Source organism: Anas platyrhynchos, chromosome 4, assembly GCF_047663525.1.
Source record: "Anas platyrhynchos isolate ZD024472 breed Pekin duck chromosome 4, IASCAAS_PekinDuck_T2T, whole genome shotgun sequence".
In the NCBI taxonomy this organism is placed as follows: domain Eukaryota; kingdom Metazoa; phylum Chordata; class Aves; order Anseriformes; family Anatidae; genus Anas; species Anas platyrhynchos.
The window spans coordinates 71,623,380-71,638,643 of record NC_092590.1 but is presented as its reverse complement, the minus strand read 5'-3'; the positions used below and the strand labels follow the sequence as shown (position 1 = coordinate 71,638,643).

Below are 15,264 nucleotides of genomic sequence, written 5' to 3'. Positions count from 1 at the left end.
TTTGCACATCACTGAGTAATAATTTCTCCAGGCCCCTTCTGATGCTATGTGCATTTTCTGGCTTGCTTGTGTTGTTCAAGAGTTTTTAAGCCTCGTATTTACAGAGAGGGGCTTGGAGAGACGACAGTAGTAGTGGTATGAGTTCGAAGCCAATCTCATTAATTTTGGAGATTTCGCCCAAGACTGTTGAAATCCAAGCTGGAAATACCAAAGCTGCGGGATGAGAAGTTTCACCTAGCGGAAATGAAGTATCTGGCCCAGAAACCCTTGGAGAGTGTGGAGACAGCATCACTTAGAGATGGGTGGCCAAAGAGAAGAAAGAGGAACCTCAGCAACTTCAAATCATCATCCCGTTTGTTGCAGCCTTGTCACGAACTGCGATCCGCCTTTGCAAAAAGAGGCTTTCCAGTACCTCTGTTCTCTACAGCTGTTTTTCCTGGCCCCGGAACAAAAACCAAACTCCCTTTTCACACAGTGCTCTTCTGCCCCAGTGCTCCCTACTCCTCTGTATCTGTTTGTTTGGAGCCCCTGCTGCGTAGCCCCAGCACCTTCAAAGAGCCCCTATAATCTCCAATTAAATCAGGCTGTGTACTCGGAGGTGTCAGCTGGGGAAATTACACAATTAGAGTTGATTCTGTCTGCCGCAGAATTTTGTGGCAGCTCCTAATTGCTAAATGAGCGCTTGGCTGTATTAATTATTCCAAGTACCGCTCTCAGTTTTTTAATTGGTCATTCCAGGTGGATGGGTGGCCAGTGTCTTTGACAAACAAAACGGACGGTCGGGCTTAGTGCTTGATGATGGGAAAGGGACGGCGACAGTGTTTGCGGATCCCTTTTTTCACACCTGCACATGCAGAATCATTGCTCGTAATTAATTTAGAGAGAGTGGCTCTGAATTATTATTTTTTTTTTGCTGTCTTTCATCCTTCCTCACTCCCAAAATTCTCCAGAGCTTTGAAAGCTTTGTGTGAACAGAAGAGTTGAGCAAAAAATTTCACCCCCTTTAAAAAGGAGTAATGAAAGGACTCAGAGGGCACAGTAAACCAAAAGCACTGATGTTTTTGTTCGCCACTCCTGAGCGTGAGAACAAAGGCACCAGTTCCAGTTCGCCATGCGTGATGCCCTGGTTGTTGGAAGCTTGGCATGTTACCCCAGGGTGCCAAGCCCCAAATCGCATGGGAGAGCACCCAATGGAGGGGATGCCCTCAGGGAAGAAGCCCTGTCTAACAGCAGGAGGGAGGAGCGAACGCATCCTGCCTTTGCTCCATGTGGAGAATATCCCTGGATACTCAGAAGAACAACAAGCAGCAGGTTATAGAGCTGCCCTTCTCCGCAGCAGCACGTGGGGACTTTGCTGGCAGTGCCTGGCCTCTCCCTGAGCCCTCCCTGCAGCACCAAGAAAAGTGCATGAAAACCTTGGGAAGTCCGGGTGTGTGAGCCATGCAGTTCTTTGCTGTTTTTCTAAGATATTGGAAAGTGAATGGCTGCTCCCATCTAGCCCATGTTATCATGCAACATTTGAGGCCTCCCTAGATGTGCTGTTTGTTCACAGCGAGTTTTGCTGCACAGGTATGCACGCCACGGCTGAACACCACATTCCTCTGATTAAAATAGCTGACTGACAGGAGTCGAGGCGTGTTGTGCAAGGCAGTTTGAGGGCAGATGCAAGTCTTTAATACTGAATCTTGCCCCCTGGAAAGGCTGTGACACTACTGAGGCACCTGTGTCCAGCCATCCAGCTGCAGAGTTGTGAAAGCATGAGATGCAGGTGCTAAAATGGTGCATACTTTAGCTGAGCCCTGTGAGCCTGTAGAGTCTCTGGAGCTCAAATGCTATGAATTGAAGAGCCCTTGAGCCCTTTGAGCTGTGGAGGTGGGTTGCACGGCAGTGAGCTTTACCACCAAACACCTATGGGATTTATCCCAGCAGAAGCAGCCCCCTCTGTGACCCCTCCCCAAGGACTGTCAAAAAAAACTCCCCTCTTTGTGCAGGTGGAGCCAAGGCAATATTTTGCTCTGTGTTTGCTGTAATTGTCCTTGTAATACTTGCAGGGCAGGGGGGAATCTGCTGGAAGGGCCGGGTGTTGGTGCTTGCCAGCATCCTCTCAGCTCTTCTCTAAACCCATGCTTATGAGAAATGAGGGAAATCCTGGTTCTGCAGAAACAAACAGGCAAACCCCCCCTTGGCTCTCTCCTGCCAGGGATGTGTCCAGTGAGGCTGACGTTAAAATTGAGTATTGAATTTCCAGCTGGGAAGAGAGGAGGCCACTCCAAATTAGAGTCAGACGATGTAAAACTCTTGTCAGGCCTACTTAGTTGAGCTAGGCCTGCTAGGTTGTGCTTATTGCATGCCTTCAAAACCCATAATCTTCGCGCACCCCTGGGAATGCAGAGTGCTGTGACATGTTTCTGTCTGAGCAATGTTTGTGTTGCACTTTTGTGTCTGGTCTGTGGTTTTTAAAGCAAGGTGGGGTCAACACTGCCCTACCTGGAGCAGGATGGGGCTCAGGGAACCTGACATGTCAGGGCTGACGGGAGCGCTGGGGAGCGCTTGAGAGAGGGAACAGCTTGGGTGCAGCTCAGAGAGGCTTGAAAGGAGAGGGAAAACCTTGTACACCCTTGTAATGAAGAGGAAGGGGCTACAGAGGCTTCACTGAGGTGGAGCTGTGATCCTGGGTGGTTTCTGACCCTCTCATCCCTGGAACTGCTCAAGGCCAGGCTGGATGGAGCCTTGGGCAACCTGGGCTGGTGAGAGGTGTCTGTGCCCATGGAAAAGGGTTGGAACTGGATGTGCTTTAGGGTCGCTTCCAACCCAAACCATTCTGTGATTCTGTGATCTTCACCACTGCAGGAGAGGCTGGCAGCGATGCTCTCCCAGCAGCTTTGGTGGCCACCATGTTTTCTAAGACAGGTCTTGCAGGACCAGCACCTTCGGTTTGTCTTGGCCAGAAGCACACAGGGCTCTGCAGCCAGTGGGTTTGGGTACTGTGTGCTGGTGGGTGCTTCCTTCCCATGCACTGGTTACACTCCTTGGCCTCCTCTTTGCTATTTTGGTAGGCACACACAGTGTGCCCCCATTTGTCTCCCTTCAGCCTCAGAGCAGGGCATGGAGCCGGCAGGGCGAGCACCCTGAGTGCAGCTCTGCAGTGTTTCCTTAAGCAGAAACGAAAGCTTGGGAGGCTTGTTTTTAGAACTTTCTCTTTCTTTCTTTCCAGAATAATAAGTTTGCTGCCGCTGCTGCCTTAATTTGGAGTTAATATGTAATGTTTGTAACGATGCCAAGAAACATTGCTGTACTTAAGGCAGATTATAAAAAGTATCTCATGCTAACACTGGTATTTTAAAACTTATCCCTGTTCAAAGGTAACATGAATCTTTAAAACTAAAATCACTTGAACTTTAAGAACATAAACATGATAAACCAGTTTGGCACTGTCTTTTTTTCCTTTCCTTCCCTTAAGGAGGCTGCACTATGTTTGTGCTCACAGAGGAGCAAAATTTTCCAAAGCACTCAGCTAATACTTTTTCTCTGCTCCCTTGCTGGCCCATCAGCATTTTTTTACAGTTCCAACATCGTTCTGCTCTTCATGCTTCTTGACTACTATTGTCCCGAAGGTACATCTGTATCTTTTTACACACTGAGGCCAAACCCTCACCCTGATCTGGGATAGCTCTCCCTGTTGATTTAAAAGCAGCTACTCTAGACTTACACCGGCATTACCAAGACAAGAACCTGGTCATGAACTTTTCATCACAAACCTAAAATGCAAACACCCTGTCTACGTCTATAAGAGTCATTTAGCTGGAAAGCATTTCTGTGTCATTTATCTTAACTGCAGCAGGTAGCAATTTAACTGTCACTCCGCACATGCCAAAGCCTCCTCAAATGCATCTGCTCACCAGCTGATATCCTCTGCAGCAGAAACGGGCCTGTTCAGCTTGTCTTCTTTTTCTCAGGTGTCCCCTTCTGGACCCGGCCAGATAAGATGGAGAAGAAGCTGCTGGCAGTTCCCGCCGCCAACACCGTTCGCTTCCGATGTCCGGCGGGTGGCAACCCAACTCCCTCCATCTACTGGCTGAAGAACGGCAAAGAGTTCAAGGGAGAGCATAGGATTGGGGGCATCAAGGTAAGGCCTCGGTTTGGATCTCTGTTTTTGTCAAAATTTTTCTACCAACTGTAGGAAATTGTATTTCACTGTAGTTAACGTCGGTACCTGTAAGAGCATGGTCCCAGCTGCACAGGAACGGGGATGTTTCTGGCAGTCCTAGCAATTGTTTGACACCAAAGTGTTAGATAGGGCTGCTGTCCATCAGGATTCAAGGCTTAATCCCCTCTGAGTTTGTCTATACTGGCCATTCAGGGTTTAGATAGAAATGAGGCTGAGTTTATGGGTGTGTTGTAGACTGCAACGAGAAGGTAATAATACTCCTAATTTCTGGAGATCAGCCCAGTGCATTCAGATGTGCATGACCAAGCCATAGCTACTCATAGCTTTCAAGGAAAAATGACTCTGTGTTGTTTGAAGGTGTGGGAAGGTCCTCACCAAAGAGCTGGACTGCTGTGTTGGTGGTCATTAACATTCTTGTGGTATAAATCATCGACCCTTGGTCAAGTGTTGGATTACCCTATTTCAGAGTAATAGCATCTGCTCCTTGGCTTCTTCCTTCTCCCTCTTCCCTTTCTACCATAAAAATTTCTGGAAATTTTTCTGGAAAATGTTCTGGAAAATGTTCTCGCTCGAGTGGACACCAAAAGTGCACTCAAATGACCAAATTATCTAGAAGTTTCTGTGCTACTGTACATAACAAATGAGAGGACTTTAACTAAAGAAAATCTGCTGCTCTGATTTTGTTGTTGTTGTTCCTTTGTCCCCTTGAGGTCACGATCAAACATATCTAGGGAGCATAAAGCTGGCAGTAGCTGGTTAGGACAATACCAGAGCAGAAGGAAGGACTCCTGAGCAGGCATTTTCAGCCTGTACCCTGCCAGGCCTGGCGTCTCCCTGGGCTGCTGGTGAGGAAGGAAGGTGGTTTTTCAAAAGGCACCTTCATCAGTACCTTAAATAGCTCTGTGCTGATGCCTACCACATCTGTAACGCCGTGAAAGGGGGCTAGGCATGCGGAGTGTGCAGGGCTCCAGAAACCAGAAAAGGATTCGAAAAAGTCTTCCCTTCCCACTGCTTTTGGGCTGTTGCTTTCCTGTTAGCTCAGGCCCGTTCCTGAAAGAGCCTATTGTGGTTGTTCAGAGAAGCCTTTGAAGGTCCCTCCTCAGCCCTGTCCCCGTTCCAGCCTGGATGAGGCTGAGGACACGCTTGCTTTTAGATCTGAAAATTTAAGGAGAGAAAAGACTCCTGTCTGTAAACAGTCTTACAGCAGATAGCAGTTACAAAGCACAAGCATCTTTTACTAATTGCACGCTGTAAGGATCATCATGAAATGTTTTCAGGCTTGCGTGCGCTGTTTGAACTGCTTTTTACAAGACTATGTGACATCAGCTGCACTAAATTATGCTTGCAGAATAAAATCTAAAGCTGAAAGCAATTCCCCTACCCACTTCCCGGTGGTTTTAATCTATCCTTAAGTTTAAATTGACACATTTCATCCTCTGCAACACAGTAGTGAGTCTTTGGCATCGCTGTGCTTTGTTTCTCTAGGGGCACCTTCCAGCAACAAGCCAATGCTTCAAGTGCTGTTGAAGGCAACGTCAGGCCAATTACAGCAAGATTGGTTTAAACTCTCTATCTGTCTAGGTATAGTTCTTTGTCCCTTTCCTGATATAAAGACATCTTTCTCGCTCTGTAATTTTCCTTCTCTTATTTGCTTGCTTTTGCTCTTGAGCCACGGTTAGATATAAGTAGTCTAATGTAAATCTCATCCAATATAAATAATACTGATAGACATCAACCAAGATTTGAACCAGAAAAAGAAAGTGAAAACCTCTTCAGTATTTCATGTATTTAAGATTTAAATTCCCAGTTACAACTTAGCTTCATAACAGGATTAGGCAGCTTGAAAAGAATGGGCAAGATCCAGATCTGGCAGAGTTTGGCTGGCTTGCTTCATCTCAAGATATGGTCTTAACCCAGAAATCTTTGAGCTGGGAATTTTCTCATTTGTTCTCAGTGTACGGAAGAGTTTAAACATTGATTGTGAAAGGAGTGTGGTCAGCAGATGAAAGCTGACCACTGTTCCACTTCTGCCTCTCGCAAATGGCATTTAGATCCTGTGTGATTGTCAGAGCCCTTTGTAAAGTCTGCAAGAGAGAAGGGCAGGCTAAAGAGAAGGCCCGGGCTAAACTGATCTTCTTACAGTTCATCCTTAACTGGTAGAGAGAAGAAATTCATATGACTTATCATATGAAATTTCCCAAAGAGCATTAATGGTTAAATCCGTGTTGGAATCCCTAATATTGTAAGCCTGTGTGTGTTAAATGACCCTAGAAGGGAAGATCGAGGGGGAGGGGAGATAGGGGATTATCCCTTCCCCAGACCATTGCACATACCAGTCTGGCAAACACCGACTGAGTTTCCAAGTGTGTCTGCAAATGTTTGTTTCACAAGAAGCCAAGAATGACAACACCAAATAAACCAGAGGGACTTCCAGTATCTCACCGACTTGATTAATGTCTGCACTAAGCCACTTCTTGTTTCTAGTGTTTTATCAAGTACAGCAATTATCCTAACTTGGGAACATCCCTTTTTATTATCCTTTAAGTCTAGACCCAGTGTCAACCTAAAAAAAGAGCCCTGTTCCTTCTAGAAAAGTTCCCAAACAAGTTTTCCCCAAGTTTATGCCCGCGGTTCCGCAGTATCATGTCTTTGTTCAGGGTCCAAAGTCCCTGCCACAAGCCCAATGATGAGACATTCCTTGAAAGTAAATACAGGACATGATAAGTAAAATACCTAATTTGGAGCTGATTTTATAATACAGTTCAGACTAGGGAGTTGATCGGGTGTCTGGAGTCCCATTTCCTTGGAGTAGCTCCTTGGGGTTCCACAGGAAAATGCTTTGCAATGCTGAAGAGTGGATTAAAAGAAGCCTTTAAACAAAACTACGAGACAAGCCAGTATGGAAATGAGCCCTGAGCAGCCACAAATTTGCATTCAAACTTCCTTGACAGTCTGGTATGTTCAGATGTGAACCCAGGGGTTCAGGCCCTCAGCTCTCACTGCTCCTGTTGCCCTGTGATTGCAGCGCTGTTGAAGAGCTGCACCAAGTGGGATGTTGCGTTACAAAAGGCGAAATGTTGGCTCTGCACAGAGCTCCATCTGTGCCCTGGGTGGGCAATGAGCACAGTCAGACCTGACCAGACACCTGCAGCAACCGGGACTGCTTTGCAGGCTGTTTAAAACAGCCACGGCCTCCTGAAATGAAAGGGAAAATGGGGTACTCAGCACTGCTATCCCAGGCATGTACAAAGCAGGGGGCTTTGTCCGATGGCTTTTGCTTGCTTGGGTTGAAACTAAGCAAGTTGTTTAAGCTGTCTGGTCCTATGACTTCAAACCTTCTCTTTCCAAAATTCTGGCTTTAATTGCGACTTGGCCCTTTAAAGGGAACCATGTGGATGCAATTTATGTGTAGCAAAAGAGGTTAAATGACTTCATATTGGAGTTCACCTGCTGCAGCAAGAAACCTCCAGGAGCAATTACACCCTTGTTTTTTTCCATCAGCCCTTGACATTCCGTAGCACAGCATTATTGTAATCTCCTGCTTCTGTGTCCTTGGAGTCACCTTCACCATGTTTAATAAAGTTAAATGTGCTGCTCTGGGCAGCAGAAGGCATCAAACGAATATCCAGAGATCTGCAGAGCTTTTGTACGCTATGCATCCTGAAGTCATCTTTGTTTGTGTTGGTTGCTTTCTGTATTAATTCAAGATTTACTTCCCATATCTGTTATTTCCTCTGCACTCATTAGAAGTAAACGTTCCAGAGGGGAGCGCAGGGCAGTGGGTCAGGCTGGATACCTCTAGATATAAGCCCTATCCAGAAAAATAAGTAGCATGAGGCTTAGTGCAGAAAGAGAAGGGCTGACCAAGCATCCTAGGGACCAGACTTGAGGCTGGGCATGTTTTCTCATCTGTTCTTGACAGACAATTTAGGGGGTTCACTCAGTTGTAGATAACCATTTCTGTTCAGACAGATGCCATGCCATGTTGTCCCCATAGCACAGTTGTTCAAAATACCTTATAGATAGGGTAAGAAGTATAATCTTTATTGTTTCTAGTTATCTTTACGTGTTATATGTAGCAGTTGGTAAAGATCTGCAGACAAGAGTCCAATATTTTGGGCTGACAGTCTGTGGACCAGAGTGGTCTCACAAAGAGCACAAGTGGATTGGGGCTACCTTAGCTGATGTCTTCTAAACTCATTATTCTAATGAGAGGTGCCGTAATCAGTGCAACTGTCATCTGATTTTATTAGTGTTATTATTGTGGAAGCATCTACAGGTCCCCGTTACAATCTCAGCGTGGCACTGTTTATGCACTGGTCTTAATTCCTCTTCAAATTAAGCCTTTAATGACCCTTGAAATGGGTGCTTGTGATGTTCAGGCCAGCTCTGGGATCCGTTCATCCTGGCTGTGTGTGTAGAAGGTCCCTGACTGTTCACTGATTTGAAGGCTCTGGTGATGACCGTGCTTGACCATGGGCCTGATGGTTTGATTTCTTCTTCTAGTTGCGACACCAGCAGTGGAGCTTGGTGATGGAGAGTGTTGTGCCGTCAGATCGAGGAAACTACACTTGCGTTGTGGAGAACAAATACGGCAATATTAGGCACACGTACCAGCTTGATGTATTAGGTGAGATTTCCCTGTTTTCCCTCAATAACTGATCCGTGGTGATGTTGAACAGGCGCATGACGGGATAAAGGAAGCAGGAACTTGGTTTCTTTCCCAAATGGCTGAATCATGCATCTTCTGAAGCCAACAGGAAGCCTCCTTTTGACCAGCACTTCAGCCTCGGATCTGCAATCAATAAATTACCTAGCTGGTCTAGAGAGGAGCCAGAGAAGGAATGGCACAAGTGGGGCTGAGATCCTCTGCTCTCGGGTGGTTCTCCCTCTTTAGGCTTGAGAAGCGTTGGCTGTCAAGGTGGCTGGGACACCTGGAAGGGATGACAATCCCAGTTTGCACCCTTTTTGCTGAAAAGCAAGGAGATTCCCCATCTGAAACAGCTCCTGCCAGGTCGCTGTGAGCTGACACCACTGAGCACTGTTGTCCCTTCCCATCAAGAAGAGCGCTGAAGGGTGCAGAGGGGAGACCTTGCTGGAAGAAGGACAGGTAAATTAAGATTTCCTTCTCCTCTGTGTTTCAGAACGGTCACCTCACCGACCGATCCTGCAAGCAGGGCTCCCTGCCAACCAGACTGTGGTGGTTGGGAGCAATGTGGAGTTTCACTGCAAGGTCTACAGCGATGCCCAGCCTCACATTCAGTGGCTGAAACACGTGGAAGTCAACGGCAGCAAATACGGGCCCGATGGGACACCCTATGTCACGGTGCTGAAGGTTGGTACTCGCTCCTTCTTTTCACCCTCAAGGCAGTCTTTCCTCTGCCTTGGTCTCAGTGTTCCAGAGACAGCAGCTACATTGTGGGGATGCTTCTCAAAGAAACCAACTGTCTTGTGGCAAAAGAGATCAGCACTGAATAGAGGTGCTCGCCGTCAATGGAAGCCATAAACTTTTATTTTTATGTTTGTTAATGAGCCCTAGACTAGCCCTGCCATGCAAACCAGAAACTCCCATCAAAATATGCTAAATGACCTGGAAGGGTGCTTCCAGCTCCTGGAAGGGTGATTATTATTTAAATCAGATTTTTGGGAGCTGCAGGTTTCATTTTATGTAATTGTTTCACATCTATAAGAAAAAAACAGTGAGAGTAAGCCCCTGTTGGGATTGTTCTTTCCTTTAAAGCCTGCACAGTAGAATATTCTACTTTTGGAGAGGGTACAGCAAAAATGTCCTGAAGTTGATGTTCCAGACTCTTCTGCTTGCCAGAGATAACACAACTACTGTAGTGGCACAGATAAGCAAAGTAGTTGTAAGGGCTGAGGCAACTGTGAGAAAAGCAGCATAATAAAAGAGAAGCTGTCAGATTGAATTTGACCTAAAATTGTAAAAATAACTCTCTTTTACAGCTTCAAAAGAGGTATTTTCAAGGCTTACTAAAATAAAAGGCTCCCAACTAAAACACATTCTTTCCCTTTCCAAGTAAACATACTGCAGCGCACATGTGCTAAATAATGCTCAATGACCAGCACCTGAGAGCCAAGACAGTCTTGTTGTTCCAGCCACTAACATTTGTGAGCATTGCTATTAACCATGCTCAGGAAAGCTTATTTTTTATTGAGCAAAAGCTCACTTAGTAAAACTCCACTTGGTTAAAATGCTTTCTAGAAAGGGATCTTCCAGCTTGCAGACAGAGCAGAGCCAGCAGGTCTGGTTTCTCCTGAACCAGTGCAGATAATAAAAGTTAGGAACAGAGAATGAAAAACAAATTGAACTTTGAAGCCCCCCCTCCCCCCCTTTTTTAAATAATTAAAGGCATCCTGTGTTTGTATTGTATTCATTAAAATATGTAGTGCCAAATCCAGTTTTTCTGTCTCTGAAACCAGATTTTGTCCCTGCAGTTTTGAGCAGAGGTTGTCCTCTGCATGGGCATTTGCTGCGCACATCCTGCTGCACACACCCTTTTATCTCTTTGTATGAAATTAAAAAAAAACACCAAACTTATCAGACAGCATCTACAAAACTGTAACTCAGCCAGATACATGATAATAAAAGCCAGAGACCCTGGAAATAATTACATAGATTGAAATAACAGATCAGTTGGAAGAAATGGCTGGAGACAGTTCTCCAGGATTGGCAGCAGGCGCTTCTCGCGAGTTGATAAAACTTTTATTTTCTGTCTGTGTCTCCGAATATGTTTGAATTATGCATATTTGAATTTCCCCCTGGTTTCACAGCCCAGTACCACGCTCTGAATAGCTGGCTGTGTCACATGCCATCTCGCATAGTCTCCGAGCTCCGTGTGTGGTCCCCATGGGATAAAGTGCTACCTTTGGGAAGTTTGCAGAGCCGCTGCGAACAGTGGCTTGTGTCACAAGCACAAGCTCCCATTTTGCTGTGGCAAAGAACATATAAATAGTCCGTATAAATAGTGTTTTAAAATTACGTTTGAGCGGCACCGGGGTGGCTAGGTAATTAGAATTGCCAAATACCTTCTCTTCTGTGGACGGCAAAGGCTCCGCATTCCTCGAAGGGGAGCACAGGCAGGCGTTTGAAAGCAGAAGTTTTGTTTGGTTTTATTTTTGCTGAATAGGACCAGCACACGTCTATTTACTACTTCTGGTTAATCAGGAATGCTTTGAATTGTATTAATGCCGGCATCAGCACTGGGGCACGGAGCATTTCCATTTTGGGATGCATCTTTTGTGCACCAGTACTGGGCCTCCGCAGAGCTGTATCAGGCCCAGCTTTGCAGGGATTTTTTTTCTTTTTTTTTTTTTATCTTTTTTTTTTGGTGTACGTGCTTGTTTGCTTTTTCAAAAATAAAGATGATCTCGCTGTCATCTCGGGGCCAGTCCTTTGGCTGTATGGACTCGTTGCCCTCCTGGCCATGCTGCCAGAGCAGGGTCCTGCTAGCAGCCCTTTTGACCTCTGCTGCTTTAGAAGGGGCTCCCCACTGCCCGGTAGTTTGGTGTCTGCAGGGAGATAAAGCTTTTTTATCAGCCTGTCCTTCCCTCCTGCCTTCAGGAGATTTTGTGGAGCCAAGGACCTGCTGCGGGGCAGTTTGTATATGGGGAGCAGACCAGTCTCCATCAGAGCAAGGGGGAAGGAGAGGTGCCCAGCATGTGAAATTCCCCCTCACATCTAAATCACGGGGACAAAACCCACCCCAGGCCAGATGGATAAACTGAATGCTGTACTTTCAACCTATTTTTTAAGCAGCCTGACAAAACCAAGCCATCACCTGCGTCAGCTCCTGAAAGCCGGGCTCATTTGTGATCAAAGGAAAGCCCTTGTTCTTTGCAGAGGAGCACTAAATGCATTCCAGTTTTGGAGGGGGGCTGGCAGCACGGTGCCCGAGCTTTGTCAAAGGCTAAATTGTACATTCGGCATTGAAACATGCCCGCTTTAATTATAAACAAGGCGGCAGCAGCAGGCAGGCACATTTTCCCCCCGGTCAGGACAGACAGACCTTGCAGCGTTTGAGTCTCAGAGACGAGATCAGGTCAAAGCCAGCAGGGTTTCCCATCAGATGTGGACACCAGGGCTCCTTGCTGATGCCACCTCTGGGTTTGGCTTCCAATAACCTATGAGATCTGGCAGCCCTGCTGATTTTCGTGGGCTGAGAGTCACATTGGCAGGCTCAGGCCCTGAAATCAAAAGCATTGAGATGGAGCTGGAGGACATAAGAACAAAACTGAGAAATGCGATCATTTTATTTTCATTTCCAGGACTGAAGCTGATATTTTTATGGACCTTCTCTAGGCTACTTCTGAGGCCACCCAAAACAGTTGTGCTTTTTTTTTGTGTGTGTGCATTTTCAACCAAAATAAAAACAACTGTTTAGGAACAAACTGATACGCAGTTGTGGCAGCTTGGAAGAAGAGAAATAAACCCCTGCTTAACAGCCTGAAGTTTGTTTGATTTATATATGCCACTTTATTTAGTAAAGAAGAGGCTCCTATAAGCAGTGGAAAAAATTACAGCTAATTTCTGAAAGGCAAAGTCAGCAGCAAGTTTCAGACCGCCACTGCTTATATTTTGTTTCCAAATTCTATTTTGGAATCTGATAATTGAAACAGTATTTGCCGAGCCGGGTTGCAAACACAAATCTCTGCCTAAGCCCTTTCTCTGGTGCTCCTGTCTGCAGAGTTATTAGGGAACTGTAGGGCCATTGACTGCTGTCAGATGGAGAAGTGGGAAATTGTTCTAAGAAAGAAATGGCACGCGTGCCTCCAGCAGCAGGAACACCAGCGAAGGGGTGGGAGGTCACCTACGTGGGGTTTGGGGACTTCTCTTCTTCGCCCAGGTCATGGCTAGGTCTCTCACCACAGGGCGAGCTGGGGATGGTGCTACAGTCAGAAAGAAAATAGGCAATGAACAGTCAATCCTAGCTGATATAGGTTCGATGGAGGTATTGTTTGGTTTACTGAAGTTCAGGTTTCTGTCTATTCCTGCAGTCTTGGATCAGTAAAAACGCTGAAGCCGATGCTAACCTAAATCTGTTCAATGTGACAGAACAAGATGAAGGAGAATATCTGTGTAGAGCCAACAATTTCGTAGGCATAGCCGAAAAACCATTTTGGCTCCACATTCGCAAACCAAAACCAGGTAAACCACAGACTCTGTCCCAAGGCCCTGGCAACTGCAAGAATGAGCTATAACATTTTAAGAAGCTAGTGATTAAAATTACTATTCATTTTGTATTACACCCTGTCAACTGACGCTGAATGGCTTTATCTTATTTTCTTGCTAATTTTTTTTTACAAGAATGTAACGCCTATACAGCAATTGCCATGGAAAAATTCCCACAATAAAATGACTGTCAAATTTTGCTATCAACTCTTCACGCTTTTATTCCTTTCCCTTCCTTACAATTGAGTGCTGATAACAGAATTGCATGCTAATGACCTGTGACGTTCGGTGCTATGGAAAACCAAGATTTTTGCCCCTAAAACTGATACAGTCGTTACAGACTGACTTCTGTCCATTTGAGGCGTAATTGGGAAATAAATATCAACGTTGACTTGTATGAGCAAGCACGTTAAGCAGAGAGCAGTGCAAAGTTGTGAGCTCTCTGGTGTGACTCCAGCTGTTTCACTCCTGGAGGGTTCAGCACCTTCTTGAGATCAGCCAGAGTCACGCTGCAGTATCAAGGGCTGTATGAGAAATATTTGGCTTAGAAATGGCCATTCTGAAAATAAGTCTTAAAAAAATTTGACAATTCTGAATATTCTTCAATGAACTCAATATTTGTGTGTTCATCTGATCAGCACTTGAGTCTTTCCCCACTACCTCTCACCTCCTTTCTCGTTTCTTTCCTTCTTTCCTCTTTCCTTTCACTTTCTCTCTCTTCCCCCCTGTACTCACCCGACTAACTGAAGGTCAGTCATATTGTGGGGGCAATTTTTCGTTTGGATGCTTTTGCTTGCATGCTTCTTTAGTGGGACAGAGTAAGAACCTGGTGAAGGGAACTTTTTTGCTTTTGACTACAGGTTGCAGAGGGGAATGAATGAATAAATGTGGAAGATGGGCCGTTGGAGAAAAAAAAAAGAAAAACTTTAATCTGCTTTTGAAATTTGCCTGTGGTGTCCTCACACTTGCTGGGAATGTGGCTTATTCTCTGTTTTCCCTCTTTCTATATGTGTGTGTTTTTTTTCCCCGTAGACGGCAGGTGTTAACACAACGGATAAGGAGCTAGAGATTCTGTACTTGCGAAATGTTACTTTTGAGGATGCTGGGGAATATACTTGTCTCGCAGGGAATTCTATTGGTTTCTCACATCACTCTGCTTGGCTGACGGTGCTACCAGGTATTTCCTTCTGTGCTGGCCTCTCCTTTCTTCTCCAGGGTGCTTTGATGTTTGCTGTAGAAATGCCAGGTTCCTGCTGACACATTCCCCAGGGAGGTTTCCCCTCTGGGATTTGCCATGCCGGTGACAAACCGGTGCAGCAGAAGACCCCTGTTGCATACTCACAGCTGGCAGATTTTGCATTTTGTCTCGGGATTTAAATTACTATTGCAGCAGTGATACAAATTGCCCAGGATCCTTTTAAACGTGGATAACTCAGAGGTGCTCACAGCCTCTGCGTTAGGGGACTGTCTCTAGGTGCCAAAATTAGTCGCTTTGTCTCCTTATGCTGCAAGCATACCCAGAGGGAGAAAGAAACTCCCCATCAGATGATGCAGGACACCTACAACGGTCATCAAGGAGAAACCTTTCTGTCCAACCTCATATCTCAACCAAAAATGAGATGCACAAGTAGTCTGTGTGAGTACCCCCGTCCCTGCCTGTAGCATTATTTCCGCTTCACGGATGAACAGGCGGAGAGAGCGATCTCAGATGGGAGGTCGACTGGAGTCATCTGTGGACAGAGCCCAGGAGTGTTGGCTCCCAGGGGCACTCACTGCTGCTTTGCTCCAGCTGAAACCGATGAAAGCTGCCACGGGTTTCAAACCCGAGGCCAGAGTGACCTCAATTTTGTGGTCCTTTCATGTGCAAAGCTCTCGCTGACAATGAAGCCAGCACAGAATATGCAAC

At 45.9% G+C, this 15,264-nt stretch overlaps 1 protein-coding gene across 6 annotated transcripts in view; it reads left to right on the top strand.

The window, feature by feature from the left end:
- FGFR3 (fibroblast growth factor receptor 3) overlaps window positions 1-15,264 on the top strand; it is a 55,695-nt gene that overhangs the window by 26,930 nt on the left and 13,501 nt on the right. For 3 of the 6 annotated variants that reach the window (XM_072037849.1, XM_072037848.1, XM_072037847.1), the window contains exons 5-8: window positions 3,957-4,126; window positions 8,675-8,798; window positions 9,313-9,503; window positions 14,391-14,535. In XM_072037849.1, the coding sequence (XP_071893950.1) occupies window positions 3,957-4,126; window positions 8,675-8,798; window positions 9,313-9,503; window positions 14,391-14,535 (630 nt within the window). Of the gene's footprint in view, window positions 1-3,956; window positions 4,127-8,674; window positions 8,799-9,312; window positions 9,504-13,183; window positions 13,335-14,390; window positions 14,536-15,264 lie in introns of all 6 variants that reach the window. The other 3 variants (XM_072037846.1, XM_072037845.1, XM_072037844.1) reach the window with 1 other exon arrangement.